Source organism: Grammomys surdaster, unplaced genomic scaffold (assembly GCF_004785775.1).
Source record: "Grammomys surdaster isolate TR1022 unplaced genomic scaffold, NIH_TR_1.0 63, whole genome shotgun sequence".
Classification (NCBI taxonomy): domain Eukaryota; kingdom Metazoa; phylum Chordata; class Mammalia; order Rodentia; family Muridae; genus Grammomys; species Grammomys surdaster.
In genome coordinates this window covers 19,515,175-19,532,076 of record NW_021604565.1, presented here as the reverse complement: position 1 = coordinate 19,532,076, position 16,902 = coordinate 19,515,175, and the positions used below count along the sequence as shown (strand labels likewise).

Genomic DNA, 16,902 nt, shown 5'->3' with positions numbered 1-16,902 from the left:
CCTATGAAGCCCAGTGTGATCTTGAGCTCATGAGAGTCCTTCTGTCTCAGCCCTTTCAGTATTGGAATGACAAGTGTGTTCTCTTAGTAAGAGAACATTAAAGGTCATTAAGGCAAAGAGAATCTTATTTTACTAAGTTACCCACAGTCCCATAAGAGTACTAAGGAATCTATCCTCAGGTCTTGCTTACTACAGTACAACTGGAATAGCCAGTTTTCTCATCAAAGTCATAGCTGCGCCTCTGATCCATGTGCCCTATTCTGTACTCAAGATGATTGCATCATGTTCATGTTAATTGTGCTCACTAGTAAAGGTACCTTTGAGCCAATTCTAACAGGTTTCCTCCAGACTTCAGCAGGAATGTCTTAACATGGTAGTGCTGATTCTCTACCTTGTCCTGCAAGTAGTTGAGCACTAAACCTGAAAGCATTAGTCCTGCCCTTTATTTTCTCTGAAGTGCACTGAAATTCCTGAGGAGCAGTGTGTAGCTAAACTCTGTAGCAAAAAAGTGAATTCAGCTTTTAGGTTGTAGTTTTTATCAGTTCATATTGTGACAAAATTATTGTACTAATGTATTAGAAATATGTAATTTTGGTAACTTACATTTTTTTTTACTGAGGGATATATACATACATACATACATACATATATATATATATACATATATATATATATAATCTGTTGATAGTTTGGAGAAGAAGTGTTACATTGTGGCATTTGAAGTTATTAAAGATGTCTAATTTTAAGACAGAAATTTTAAGACTCTTTCAGTTTATGTGGCTGTCAGTGGTTCGTAAGCCAAAAATTCCTGAAAGTCTAATTTTTCTGTTTTTGGAGCAAGTCATTCCTTTAATTTCTATTCACTTTTACCCTATAATGAGCAGAAAAATCCCTAGGAATTCCTGGGGACCGGGTGCTTTGATTGATAAGGTTGTGACTTGGGGACTAGATGCCTTGAGAAAGTAGTGCCTCTCTACTCTGAAGTGAGGTGCTGATGCCAGCAACCAGTTGTGATGAAGTACAGTAGAACACTGTCATCCCAGTGTGTAGTAGATGGCACAAGGACATTGAATATTAACATAACCTTGGAAAGAGTAAAAGGTAGCAGAGGGAGAACAGGAAATGATGATTGATGGCTGCTTGCTCTTGTTCAGCATCAAGAATTAAGATTTATTTTTTTCAGTGTTTGAGGTACTCACCATACTGTATCTCCTCCCTCCTCCTGTAATAGGCTGCAATATATAACCTTATTTTTTCCCAGTTAGATTTAACAAGCTTGATATTTCTCTGTACTTAAACTGTTGATTTTCTTGTGTTTGTGATTGTTCATGTTGAGATGCTCTGTGGTGGGGGTGGGGGTTCTAGATAGACTGAGAAGAGACACAAAATTGCTTTATACTTAGTGCCCCAAGATAACTGAGGACTGAAAAGGAAAGGACTCACTGTGTGATTTTTTTCCTTATCTCTGGTTTCTGTCTTCTCTACTCAGTGTGTTCTTTGATTGCCTCTCTTAGAATGCTGAGGTCCTGATGGTTTTCCTATAAAGTTGACTTATTAGAAGGTTAGCTCTCTGAAACTCTACATGCACACAGTCACAGACACACACACAGACATACATGCATCCCCACATACTACACACAGACACACACAGACACAGTCACAGACACACACAGATATACACGCATCCCCACATACTACACACACAGGCACACACACACACACACACACACACACACACACACACACACAGAGCTTTCTAGTATTAAGGAGTCAATGATATTACTCAATTTCTTGCCCAAGTGCCTTTCTTGAGGTTACTCATCCATCAGGTCTCCTAGCCTTTGCAGGTTTCTGTCTAAATGAGGAAATAATGTAGCCATTATATTTTGGCCAGTTTGCTCTTGTGCTCAGCTATGTGGATACCAGACACTATGCCACTTCAAGTCCCTAGCCTTGAACCCAATTTTATCCTTAATAACTTTTAATTGTTAGCTAAATATTTAAAAATCACTTCAAATGTGAATAACATATACTCCTAAACCACAGCTTCTGAACACAAGCGTCCCCAGCCCTGACCTGTTCTCCAGTAAGAGCACTCTTCCCCAGGCCTCTCACAGGCCATTTGTGTTTCCTCCATTGTTTTCAAACTCTGTTTTCATGGCTGTGGATGTCTCTTTAAGATGTTCTTAGTGAAACCAGCCCAACATCTACAGTATGTATTATTACCCGTGTTACTGTGATATCACCCTCTAAATTTCAATTATTTTCTGGTGTTTACTAGTTATTCCTGTATGATTTACTTCTCTATAGCTAGTGAGGTGGTTTGTTTAGTTTTTTTTTCCACATCAGCATTCTGTACAGAGTACATGCTAGTGATCTCCTACTTAGTATTTGGATAGTTAAGAAATTAAGCCTTTAAATGGCATTCATGACTGTTTACTTGGCAAGAGCTAAAATTCCACTCCATATCCAGCACTGTGCTAGGTATGGAGAATTCATAAACTGAAACAAATAAAAACTTAAAGGCAGAGCAGCCATGGTCCCTTGATCTCTGCCTGTAGAGTAGCCAAGATGCACCTCTCTACTATGTATCCTGTTATTGTTTGACACTGTGTTAGTGCCACGTGGCTGTGGCCCATCACGTTGGCACTGGCCTCCCTGGGATAGGGGGTGAGTGTTAAGGAACCATGTTCTTAGGGTCTGGCAGCATCCTCAACATACTAGGTTCTTGGGGAATGCTTGGTATGAAATAGACTACAGTATAATTTGAAAACTGTTACTTTAGAGACTGTATGGTGGGGTGTTGGGAGGGCAGGCGAGGGGGGTGCCCAGCATGCTTTTCTGTTTCTTGGCTAGGATAAGCCCTTGTGGCCAAATGACAGCCCTGTCAGCCTGCATTTGGCCACAGTTTCATTTGGACAGTAATTTTACTTAAACCAATATTGGCAGCCTTCACTTGGTGGATTGCATTTTTGAGGAGGCACTGTACTTAAGAAGCATGTAAGTTGGCTAAAGTAGGTTCTTACATTTCTGTACAAGGACTTAAAACACATACTTTTAGAGCAAAATCCTATGCTTAGGAAATTTTGATATACCTATTACATAGTATAAATTTTTCAAAGGTTAGACCAACTACTGTATTTCCCATTGGCCTTTAAATGTTGTTTAACCCATTACATGTATGTGTTATGAAGAGATTTCCTGAAGCACCTACAAGAAACAGTTAAGACATTAGCCCTTCCGATAGAGTGATCCTGGCATGCCTTTAGGGGAGAAAGAAAATTTCTGTATGTTTTTAAAAGCTTTTTTTGTAATGTCTTAAAATTTTATTTAGAATGACTTTTGTATGGAAAGAAAGAATTAGTGGAACTTAGTTTTAAGAGGAGGGTAGCAAGCTTATGTGCTTCTGGAGAAATGGTTCCTGGCTGATTGTAGGACTGGGAGGCCCCCAAAGGGATTATTCTCCCACTCAGAAGCAGGGGATATATGTCCTCTTGGAGACATGGCAAGATTGGGAGGGGTGACCTGGGGCTGCTGAAAAAGGTTTTCAGGTGCTGAAGGACATCAAGGTGGAATTTCTGGGGAACGTGGCTTCTGCATTGCTAGTTTACAGGGCCTTTGGTTTGGATCTACATGCTAAGTCTCTGTGATGTAAGCTGTGAATGCAAATCCATAGAACCCAGGAGGGCCAGATGTGTGCATTCAACATCAGTTATAGCATTTAAGGAATGCTTTATTGTATAGATAATATTTTAGGGTATGCTATTATTACAACGGGAGGGTAAGTGTTACTCACAGAACATTAGAAAACAGGACCTGGCAAGAAAAGATGAAAGGAGCGTAGAGTTAGTTTGACGGTTAAAGCAGGTTCCATAATATTAAAGCTCTAGCTCTGTGTTCCCAAATCTAGAAAGGGTTGAGACATGATCTAAAATGTTGTTTATCCCTATTGATATTAAAAAGACTATTTTATAGTGTTACTATAGAGGCTGTTTTGTAAACAGTAGTTTACTCAACTGTATATTTTAAATAAGTGTTTCTGTTATTTTCCTTATATAAGTAAATTCCACTTATAAAGGCTTCATTCGATTTAGGGACACATAGCACTTTTTGACATTTCATAATTCTAGCCTTTCCTCAGATTAACTTCCTTATGTACTTTGCACGCACATATCCTTGCCTACCCTTGTACATATGTCTTAGTTGTCTCACATTACATATAATTTGTAGCTTGCCTTTGTTTTCCAGTTCACAGTAGGCCATTAGCACTTACTCTGAGTCATTGTTCATAATTCCCAGTGTGCTTCTTTAAAAAATGGTCACAGTATTCTACTATCAATGTATCAAATGTATCAAATTTGAGAGTACATAATTAAGCTTTCTCCAGCAAGATTTTTGCCTGAAATAGTCCCAAGGGACTGTACTGAGAATGACAGGCATTTGAGAAATTCTGCAGTCGTGAAGTGGTATCTGAAACAAGGAATGGCATGAGGAAAGGAGAGCTTTATATAACAGTAAAGACCAGTAAAAGACCTTGTAAAATTAATTCCAAATGCTTGTTGCTATAATGTCTTGGCTAAAAGACCTAACAGTGCAGACCATATTTAAAAGCAAAATCAGTCCTTGTAGATAATGGCTGATTGATGAAGTGTGGAACCCTTGTTTTTAAAACAATATATATATATTTAAAATTATATATGCCCCATCACCCTATTCTGTTTTGTCCTTTGATATGCTTACCATGTCTTGGATAATAATTCTGTAACAGTAAAGGCTTCTTGCCTCTTCAGAAACTGTAGCAAGAAGCCTAACAATTTGTGGACATACTGGTCATGTAGTTTTACCATGACTGAGAGGCCTCTGATCAGCTGTAGGGCTCTGTTTATTAACGTTACAGCATTTGAGGCTACAAAAAAATCTTTTATAGCGTAACAAGCTATACTTCCATAACCACTATTTTCTTCTCCCAGCAAAGAGGCAATGTCTTCATTTAATGGTGGACCCTTAGAGACTTGGTGCTCTGGTTACACATTTGCTGGTGTTTAAGTATAGGTGCTTTGTGTTGATTTAATGTGCAGATATGTATAGAGTCAAAATGGATAGGCAGAGAACTGGCATTTTGTCCTTATGGCTTAGAAATTTCCATTATGTAATCTATTTTATCCAACTTTTTAGCCTTTTTCTAATTTCTGGAGTTGCTTTTCTAACATTTGACAATTTAAGGGCATTGTGATGTTTTATTTGCATTGTGATGTTTTATTTCAGTTAAATTTTCTGCCCCAGATATTTCTTGGTTTGCAGGAAATGTATGATTTAAGTCTTTTCAGAATTTTGACGAAATGTATATAGTATTGGGATAGTATTCTTGGAAAATAATGGGCGTGGTGCTATTGAATTTGCATATTCTTTGGGTACTGATGATCACCACCAGTTAAATCTGTTAAAGTAACAATTGACTGCAGACTGTTGAAACCCTGGCCTTTCAGTTAACCAGACTGCCACCCTTCTCCTGTTCTCTCCAGAAAGCATACACATTGCTACATGTGGCCAACACCTATGTCTGGCCCAGAATTCACTGGCTTTGCCAGAGAATCTGATCTAGAATTCAAATCTACTGATTGCTTTCTTTAAAGACATTGTTGGAGCATTCTGTTTTTTGGTTGAAAAATACATGGTTCCAATTACCCATTGCTTCTATCTTCATATTATATTTCAGTGGGTGTATATCTTATTACAAATCTTTATCATAATCTTGAAAGGTCTGGTGGTCTCTACTTTATATGAGAGAATTCGAAGTTCTGGAGATGCACGTGGCTGCCCAAAGTTGCAGAGCTCCTGAGACAAACTTAATGTTCCAAACTTGTACTCCTGGGTCTGCAGTCTCTCTTTCACAAGCTATTAGTAGCAGCCATCTGTTATTCAGTTATCATGAAAAGAGATTGGGTTTAGGGAAAGTCCAGTCAGAAACAAAGCAGTCACTACTCCCTGTGTGATTTACTGTCTCTTAATGCCCAAGATCCTCATTTACAAATTGTGAGCTCTACTCAATGGGAAAGAGTAAGTAGAAATGTGTGTGTGTGCGTGTGTTTGTGTGTGTATGCCTTTCGACAGTGAGGTTTCCACAAAAATTATCTAATGTATCTTTTTCTTGCCTGTGTCACATCATTCTCTGAACCAAAAGGAAGATAGCATTGACCCATGCATTAGGTAACATACCAGGCATTTAAATATACTTGAAATTTAGAATCTTTTATCCCTCACTATCTGAAAACAGAAGATACTGACAAGAGTTCCCATTCTGTTTCCTACTGTGGGATGTTGAAAGGCAGAGCAGATAGCAGTCTTAGAAGTGATGTAACGTGTAGTCAGAGGGTATTCTTTATAATCATCTGCTTTTAATCCCATTTGAACTTCCAAACAGTTCTGGAGTTTCCTACTGTTCTAAGTCCTTTGCTGGCACCATGACTTAACTTAGTAATATGGCAGGCTGTTGGGAGAGTTAGAGGCGAATTAGGATGCTATAATATAAACAAATTAAAGCATGTACATGTATTTCTCTGTGACTTGTAAAATATAGAACATCCTTTGACTATTTTTTTCTCTTTAAAATTGTTTGTAGGATGCAGAATAGAAAACTGTGATTCTTGCTTTAGCAAAGACTTTTGTACCAAGTGCAAAGTAGGCTTTTATTTGCATAGAGGCCGCTGCTTTGATGAATGTCCGGATGGTTTTGCACCGTTAGATGAGACCATGGAATGTGTAGGTGAGTGATTCTTAATTCAACTTTCAACTTTCAAAATTTGGAATCCCACTGCAAATTTTCCTGCCTGTTTCTGTGAATACTCATGTTGGATATAGCCAACCTAAAAGCAAATGGCTTCTATTGCTCATTAGAACTGAAAGGGTTTTTGTTTGCTGATTCTGAATATTTTAGGCATCATAATGATGGATAGCTTTGTTTAAAAATCTGCTCGTCATGTATTTGCCAAGTTAGAGTACTTAAGGACTGATAAAGTTTATCATCTGTAATATATCCATTTCCTATTATCTTAAGTTATTAGCACTGTTAGAGAACAATGTTTTATTTAGTAGAAAAATAAAATGTTCCAGCAGTATCATGCCAGCCATCCTATTGCCTTAGCCATGCAAGTAAATGAACCATGGACCTTCTTACTAAGCCATCTGCATAAAAAAAAAAAAACAAGTTGAAAGAATACTTTTGTGCCAAAATGTATTTCCTTGATGACTGACTATATTTTGCAAAACTTAATAAAGTAGATTTGCTGTTAACTGAATTTTAGATCTGTAGAATGCATACTTTAACATACATAGTGTGAAAAAATAATCATACATCTTAGAAGCTTCATATGACCTCACGCTTTGGTGTTTATAAAATACTGTGCATGTGTCACTGAGTAACGGGTAAATTTTCTGTGTTTGGCAAATACATTGATTTATTTTTAGCTATAATTTCATGTCCATCTGTCTCAAATTTTACTACATGTATTATATATCTGTTTTAATGTGCAATAATCATCAATTGTACTTCCAATTTCTTAAATGGAGAGATTTTAAAATGGAACTTGACAATTTTTTTTCTGTAGAAATATCACTGAAATAATTTGCAAACTGTTGTTGAGGAAAATTTTCTTAAAAGTGTGGTTTGGAAAGAAATGTGTTATAATTGTATTTATGCGTGTGTTAGTACATGCAGATTATCACTCAATTAAAAATGAGAGATCCACTAAAACATATATTCTGAGTGTTGTTTTAGCTTTTGATAAGAGTCACACCCGTTATAATTGTGAATGGAAATGTGTGTAATATTTCATGACAGAATCCTGTGCATTGGCCTATATAACAATTTTAAATGGGTTTGAAAAATTATAAAATTGGTCCTGGTGCCTACTGAATTTGAAAATGCTGTATGCCAAGTGTGGATTCCAGGCTGGGGCCCTCATACACTCACAGGGAGAGCTTTTCAGTGGCAAGTCCATTAGGAGGTTCAATTCTGCATAGCCTTACTCCCCTCCCCCATCTCCACTACTACTTAATAATCTTACAAAAGGGGACACTAAACATTGCCCATGCCTAGGAACATGATATACCTTCTTTGCAGTAGGTGTCTGTTACATTTTAAACTTGTATTATATTATTATACAGAGGCTATGAAATATATCAGCATACCTGTTAATAGAATATGCAGAATCAGAAACGTGTGCACATGTACACACACACACACACACACACACACTCACTCTTTGCCTTCCTCCTAGTACTTAAAGCAAACAGAGTTATGGATTTGGAGTAGGGCATATGAAATTAGCCTGTCAGATTCTGGCTTCTGTCATGGCGTGCAAAGAGCCTGTTCTGTTTTAGGTTTTGTCTGTTTAGAGATATCTTCTAGAGAAGATACAGGTTTGCATCTAGGCCTGAACAGCAGTATTTCTTTGAAAACATGGCAGACAGAAAGCCTGAGGCCTTTAATTACTTACGAGGAATTTGTTTGTCTTAGCTGTCAGTGCCCTGAGACTTAAACAACTCTAGTTCTAGAAAGATGAGTGCAGATCCTTCTGGTTACATAACCTGCTATTTGATATTTGGGGTGGAGGTGATGGATAAAGTATAACGAGAAGAGGACACTCAACTGCTATCTGTGTTTGTATCTCTTAAATCTTTATCAGAAGGTTGTGAAGTTGGTCATTGGAGTGAATGGGGAACGTGTAGCAGAAACAACCGCACATGTGGATTTAAATGGGGTCTGGAAACCAGAACACGGCAGATTGTTAAAAAGCCAGCGAAAGACACAATACCATGTCCAACCATTGCGGAGTCCAGGAGATGCAAGATGGCCATGAGGCACTGTCCAGGAGGTGGGTCCAAACAATCGTGCTCATGTGCTGCCTGCTTTCTGAAATTTTCCTTCCTCCCTCCTTCTCCCAAGAACGTTTATCTATGATGGAAACCTGATACTAACATTGGAGATGAGATAAAATTCTACTTTTTTTTAAAAAAAGAAACAAATGCTTAAGTGGTGATTTATATACACTATACATTTCATTTGCTTTTATAATAGTTTTAAAATAGCTTGAATGAGTATCAATGTGTTTTCGAAAATGAGATTTCTAAAAGTGTGGATTGTGTGTGTGTTTTCAAATGTGCCATAATACAGAGTTCTTGTGAAATTGGGACTTTGCAGATGTTGCTCAGAAGAAGGGGCCAACTTTGAACTGAGAAGAGTTTAGATTAGAAAGGTTTATAGAATCTGTAAAATCATCTGCACCGTTACTAGTTGAAGATGACAACTTAAAATAAACTTACCCAAACACTGGGAGGAAAACACCCTGTCTTAATGTTACCACAATTAGCCCTTTCTCTTTGTTTTGATAATAATTTGTAGAAAACAGCTACTGGTATGTGTATGCTTAATTCTTTGTAATAATTATACTGATTTGCAGTCATTATTCTGTAATAGCTGGATTAGACTCATTTGGAAATTAGGAGAGGAGTACTTAGTGAGGTGTTGGCCAACACAGAACCAGGAGGTCAAAATGCAATCCTTGTCTGTATGTGTTTGTGGGTTGTGAATACATGTGTGTTTGTGACATGTATGTGTACATACATGTACATGCATGGCCATGTGGAGGCCAGATGGCAACATTGGGCATCTCCCTTTATTGTTTTCAACTTTTTAAAGACATGGTCCTTTACTGACCTGGAACTCACTAATTTGGCTAGACTAGTTGGGCAGCAAGGCCCTAGGACCCTCTGTCTCTGTGCACCTTCCCCAGGACTGGAGTTACTGGCATATGTGCCCTGTATGTAGATGCTGGGTATATGAACTTGGTCTTCATAACAGTGCAGCAAGCATATTACAGACTGAGCCATCTTACCAGCATATTTATATGGAATTTTCACTTCTTAAAGCAGTAATCACTTGTTGACACTTACTGTATCACTGGCCAAAACCATATTGTCACAGATGAAACCGAAATTTTTTTTAAGTGGACAAATTAAAAAAAAAAGGCAGAAGGAAAGTTGTTTTTGGAAAAGTGCCTTTAAAATAACCCAAACTTTTGTTTGCCTTCTTCCCCTCACCCACTGTTGGTGTGTAACTTCTCAACCTTTTAACTCAAGTCCAGAAAGAGACCACATAGCTGCTTAAAGTGGGTTTATATCCGCATTCTGCTGCCTCATAGAGAGTGTCTATGATCCATGGAGAAAGACGAAACTCTGAAGACTGGAAGACTCCAGCCGGCCTCTAAGGACTATTAGATCCAGATTCAGAAGCTCCTGTGGAGGAGCCAGCTTTTCCTCTTGAATTAGTCTTGCTTTTCTTTACTGGGCCTTTGAAACAAATTTTTTTCGGGTCTGCTTTTCACTAACAAGGATGGTTTTGTTCACTTAAAGTGGGTATTTTTCAGTCAAAATATAAGAAAATATTTTCTTACAAAACTAATAAGCCATGTCTTGGATAGCTGAGAGCATTTAACCTGCAACCTTTCACCTAAAAGCAAACCTGATGTATTCAGGTATTGAAAAGAAAGACTTTCTTTGTTGTATATTGTTTATATAACTGTCCCCTCCCCCCACTCCCTTTCAAGCAACATGGTCCTGCAATTGTGGTTTACGTTAATAGCAAAAATTAAACTGAAAATATTCTAGTAACAAACATGCTTATGTGTAATAAGAGCTCCAATACCCCTCTCCCCTCTGCAGCCTTTTATTTGTCTGGCCTTAGTCATGACTGAGAATTTTCTAGAGAACAGATAGGTTGTTAACCATAATGTTTATTACATTTGCATTATTTGTGCCACCAACAGTTACCATCTTAATGGAATCTGATTGACTCTACTGATAAATTATGCCACAAAAAATTACTAATGCCTGATTTTTGCTAGTTTTTTTTTCCTCCCCCTTTGGACAAATGAACCAGAGATAGATTCTAACTTATACTTTATTTAGATTCTAACCATGTTTTTCCCATTAAGCGCTGGTCTAATCGCTGCAGGTATCTAATTTTCAGTTTACTAACAGGATTATTCTTTTTTTGTCTAAATGTCAAATAGCAAACACTCATGTCTTTATAACTGGGTTTCAAAGATATGCTGGGACTTGTTTTATTGTTTGATTTAGAGGCAAATAAACTAAATTAATAGAAATTGAAGGCTCTGTAATAAAATGACTTCTAAGTACAAAGGTAGCATATAAGAACTAAGAAATTAATTGTGGACCGTGAGCAGCGGTTGCTAAGAATTGGCATAACCCGTGGTGGCGAATCTCACCTTGCCCCAGGTGAGAGTGGGAAAAGTCCCTTTCTTCAGCTGGTCATGCTGATTACAGGAAGAATGGAGAAGAAAACCACGTTATCCCCCTTTCCATCTTGATTTGATTTCAGTGATCTGCTTTGACAAACCATGCAAAAATGTAAGTCGTAATCAGGTTGGAAATACAGGCATTTTTCAGATCTTTTCAACATATGTATGGATTTTTTTTCCTCCGTTGGAGTCAATCTTAACCTGATTGCACTCAAATGCAGCCTGAGCCCCCCCCCCTTCACACCGGAGCACAGGCGCATGAAAATCAGCTGCTTTTGATTACAGAAAGGCCGGAGTTAGAGGTCAGCATCGTGGAATAGCTGCTGCGTGTTTAAGATGTTACACTGAAAGCTATTAAATAGGAGAAAATGAACAACTAGAAAAGGAAAAAAATAACAAGGAAAACATCTCGGTGTAATGATCTAGCATTCTAGTTCCTTACCCATCACAGTCTGATCTGTCTATGAGGGGCAAAAGGAGAAAACTATATAGAAACTTTAGTAGATATATTTGTACTGAAGTACCCATTTCATTTATAAACTTTTGTTTTTTCTTCTTTTTATTTATTGGATATTTTTAATTTTCAAATGTTATCCCCTTTCCTGGTTTCCCCTGCAGAACGCCCCTTCCCATGCCTCCTCTTCCTGCTTCTATGAGGTGCTCCCCCTCCCACCCACCTACTCCTGCCTCACCGCCCTGGTATTCTCCTACACTGGGGCATCGAACCTTCACAGGACTAAGGGCTTCCCTTCCTATTGATGCCAAACAAGGCCATCCTCTGCTATATATGCAGCTGGAGCCATGGGTCCCTCCATGTGTACTCTTTTGTTGGTGGTTTAGATCAGTTGCTTTTTCTTCCACTGTGGATGAAACATGTAAGATTTCTTGGACTTTTCTCTCAATCCTCAGAGGTTTGGTCTATGGTCTCAGTGTCCACATCCGGTCAACTCATAACTTTTGTGATGCCCTGACAAGTCACTTAACCCTTCTTGGCTCTTATTTCCTTATTTATAAATTGAAAATACTGATGGGGGACACCTCTAAGGTTTAGACTTCTTCTAAACTCCAGCGACTGTAGGATTAATTGCTACAAGGAACAGGTGAGGTCTGTGGTTTCCCTTTAGAAGACAAGGAAAAGAGCACAGAGTGACCATGGAGATGACCATGTTTCTGGTGGTGGTTGCTCTGATCATGTGCTGAGCCATCATCTGCAAGTGGTGGCTTTCATTCTCCTTCTCCAAAAATGACATCTGTGTGTTCAACCTTCAAAGACTAAAGAGTTGTTTTAAATGTAAATGCTGTCTCAGCTACCAAAAAAACATCTGAGAGAGGAACAATGAAAAATTGGGGAGCGTAAGAAACCACAGGAGGAAGAAAAGACAGGGAAATGAATTAATTGATACTGTGTTTGGGAAACAAGTGGGAAGAAGAGTTGACCCTTAAGGACTCAAAGCTGTACTTGCTGCAGATACAGCCATCCTGTCCCATCTCCCCATTGTTAGATTTCATCCCGGTGGGAAAAGTATAGTTTAGTAATACCCCAAAACTCTGAATGGGAGGGATTTCCAGTCTAGTTTAAGTTGTAAATTAGGCATCATTTTAAGAGAAAAAGATAAACGGGCTATTATGTATTTGAATGATAAATGAGAAAGCAACCACATGATGTTAAAGGATGATGATGGAAGAGACAGAGACAGAGACAGAGACAAAGACAGAGGTACAAGGGTACCCTTGTTTGTTCCAGGGAGCAAAGTCAGGTTCTTCGGCCCCTATAGCAAAGTGTGTTTCCTTGTTTCAGTAGCTCTCTGGCTCTGACAGCAAGTTTTGCTAGATATATGTTGATTAGTGTTTATTGTTCTGTCGCTTAAAGAATTCTTGAGTTTTTCTTAGAAATACTAACTGTAGTAAAGAAGTAAATGGATGAGCCTATATAGTTTCATGAGGAGGCATGAGTCGTATAGGGAAGTAAAGGAGGACAAGGAAGGACTTTCACTGAGGTGTGCTGATTCGTGTTTGATATTCAGAGAGTGGTGAGAGTGATGTTTGGTCAGGGATCTGAGGGAAGGTGATCCCGTGAAGATCAAGCATACATGTGTTGTACTTGTTGACTCAATGACTATTTGAATATTTTTGGTTCCCCTACAATATTTTGGGGAGCGAGGATGTTCCAGTGAGTGCCTAGGAGGCTCTGAGTGGCCCTTAGCAAGTTGCTAGTAGCAGCGTAAAGAGCTTGACCAAAGTCTTGCTGTGTAGGAAGGTTGAGTTTCTTGTGCTTTTTCCTTGTTCCTGTAGTGAAGGTTAAAGAACAAGCTATGACTGTCTTGCCTCATGAGGAACCCGAGTTGCAGCTTTCTCTATTCCTCCATTCAGAAATATCATTTGATGTCTTTACTAGTACTTTGAAACATAACTTCATGCTACCTCCATTCCTTCTCCACACCTTGCTATGTGAAATAACAAGTAAGGTGAATTCCAGAGGTCATATTTCATATGTGCTGAAGCATGGGGCCACTAGCTATGCTTTGACGCATGCTCTATGAAAACCCCACCCTCCTATAATTTTCATGTTACTGGTCTTCACATATGTGGTATGTGGCTTCAAGACAGTCCTTTCATATTTAGTCCTTCAGGGTTAGCTTTCTGGATGAGGCTGCATGGTGTGTGTGTGTGTTTGTGTGCGCATGCGTGACGTTTAACATCTATTCTGCATAGGATAGGTCTGTACCCATCACTGCCTCTCTTGTTTCTCTCTTAGACATTTCAGTAATCAGCTTCTTAGGTGATGCTCCGACAGATGCTTAGTGGCTTTCTCTCTTTGGCATTGTGACCACCTCCACTCATTCTTATTTCTTCATAGTATAATTCTTTCAGCCACACACGTTTTCTTAGCAATATGCTAACGAGTTGAATATGAAGTCTGCTACTATGTATACTATTTTAATTTGAAAATAATTAATCCCTCTTATGGAAATTACTTGATTCTTGGCTACTACTTTATTTTCAAAAGTAGTTCTTAAGTTAGGAAGCAAATGAAAATATCATTTACCTACTTAGAACCTTAATCTCTGTAAACATCTACTTTTAAAATGTGACAGTAAGAAGACCTCGCTAATCTCTATTTTTTTGTGTTCATAAAGTGACATTATCATGTAGACTAAGCATTAGATATTAGAACTAAAGATGCTTGCAGATTGCGATGGATTAAACCAAGAACAGGAAATAAGCACATTTTCAGTAGGACAGGGTCAAGAAAATATGCTTTAGACATGTGTTTTTTATTTCTCTACATTTTGTTTACATTTGAGCTGCAATTTATGTGGTCAGTTTCTACATGCCAGCCTTGAGGATAGTTTGGAAAAAAGGATTAGACAAAACCACTTTGCTTCTGAGACTTACACATTGTCAAAGGTGTCACTAATACATTTTATTCCTCTGAAGTATTTAAACTGAGATTTGTTTTTTTAGCGTTTCTCTGTGTTCTGCTAAAAACTTTGTTGTAGTTTTTTCAGCAATCATTGGTTTGTGTTTGTAGTGATTTTGAATTAAGCAAATCATACTGCTTCTAGGTAATTGGAATACATACATAGTGTTTGTCGTGATTGTACACTTAAATAGCTACCCATAGCTTCCACTTTGTAAATGTTAATTATTATTATTATTATTATTATTATTATTATTATTATACAAGACTGATATACTTGCTCACAAAAATATTCTGACTGTAGAGTGTCTAAAACTCCTGCTTAAGGGGGTTGAATGATATGTTGAATGTTCTTTCTGGGCCTTTCTCTCTATCATGCCCTGCTTTAATTTTTTTTCATTTTCCTTCATTTTAGAGTATGAGCAGAGGATGAGCATTGGCTCCTGCTCTTGGTGGTGGTGGTAGAATTTTCATTGCTATTGTTATCAGTGGTGATGTCAGTGGTAGTGGTGTGTGTGTGTGTGTGTGTGTGTGCATGTGTGTTGTGTGTATGAATGCTTGAAAGAGTGTCTTAGAAAGCCCACTTCCAAAGTGTTGGGATCACTGGTTTGTGCCACTGTTCAAGTGGTGGTACACCTGTTGTTGCTGGTTTTAAGAAATCTGGTTATTTTTAGGTTAATTGACTCTTACAGAGTTGAGTGTAAGTTCTGTGCAGTATCAAAGGAGCTTCCTGTAGGATAGATGGGGAACATAAAGTCTATAAATGGTAAAACCAAGCAAAACTCTGGGCCTAGGCATGGGCAGGATAAATCTAAGAAGTTCACGGCTCTGATATAATTCAAAGGAGTGAAATAAGAATTTTCATTCTCAGCTTCATTATGAGACAGTGCAGATGCCATTCTTGCTTGCCTGGAGAACACAGACAATGAGCGAGCAAGGGGAAAGAAGCTACACCTTTGGGCCATTCTCGACTCTTCCCATCTGGAACTTCTACCAGACCTATTTAATCATAGTCTGGGGCACCATGTTCCAGTCTCTTTTATGGGCACTTATAAAAAGAATTTCTCAACTACATGTGCCACTGAAGGCCTGAAGTCCAATGTGTAACAAGGCAAAGAGGAAAATTCCAGAGACCCTTTCTTTTATGAATTTAATCAGCAGTAAGCTAGTTTGATCTTAATGTGAACGATATAAAACCATTTTTATGACTCTCCAAAAATAAAAACAACTTTAATAGGACACAAATGGTGCTGGATGTGGAGTGGCTCCTTTATAGGAGACATCACCTTCATCCTGGGAGACAAGAAAGCCTTGCCTAAAAATCCCTAATATTTCTTAGAAATCATTTTTCCACCACTGACGCCTGTGATCTTTCCGTGGTATTGATGAAGAATGAAGCAAGTTGGTATACTTGCTCCGGTTTCCTGGGCCACCTCTGTAGCTACTGGGCTGACCTCCAGCTGTACATGAGATTTTCTCCAGGACCAGAGGCAACAAGAGGACATTTTGTTGGAAAGAACGGCAGTTTTTACTAAGATCCCAGTATGACTCATGTTGTCATCATACAGAAGTAGTCAAGAAGAGACAATTATTTTGCATAACAGGTTTGACAAACATTTTCACTATTAACATGCAACTATGGAAAGTTTTTGCTGTACAAATCAGCATCTCTGTGGTACATAGACATAATTTTCATAGATCTAGTATTCTATTTAAGGACTTGAGAGACTAGGAATATGATATACAAAATTGTCTGATCAAGAGACATTTAATAATTAATGCAACACTCTTATATCTTTTTGCCAAATGTCCATCATATTTAGTGATCATGTAAAAAGGTATATCACAGCATGATAAAATAAAAAAAAACCCAAATGTAAAAATATGACGTCAAAGAAAACTCTGAAGACATTGAAGTATATGCATTTAAGTGATGTTGGAGGAGAAGGATTTACATGACAGAATAAGGTTGGGGAAATTGATACTTCTCTCAGAATGTTATGGTTCCAAAAGAAGAGACACACTGAGAAGGTTACTGTCAGATAAAATATATTTCTAAATGGGAGTCACATCCAGAGCAGTGGATTCTGTGGTAGGAGGGGTACTGAAGACTGTGTATGTCACATCTGAGTTTGCAGAAGGCAGCTTCATATATCCTCCATG

At 38.1% G+C, this 16,902-nt stretch overlaps 1 protein-coding gene across 3 annotated transcripts in view; it reads left to right on the top strand.

Annotated features, from left to right (window-relative positions):
• Rspo2 (R-spondin 2) overlaps nucleotides 1-16,902 on the top strand; it is a 131,722-nt gene that overhangs the window by 74,567 nt on the left and 40,253 nt on the right. For all 3 annotated transcript variants that reach the window (XM_028767412.1, XM_028767419.1, XM_028767402.1), the window contains exons 4-5: nucleotides 6,620-6,763; nucleotides 8,685-8,873. In XM_028767412.1, coding sequence (XP_028623245.1) covers nucleotides 6,620-6,763; nucleotides 8,685-8,873 — 333 coding nt within the window. The remainder of the gene's footprint in view (nucleotides 1-6,619; nucleotides 6,764-8,684; nucleotides 8,874-16,902) is intronic.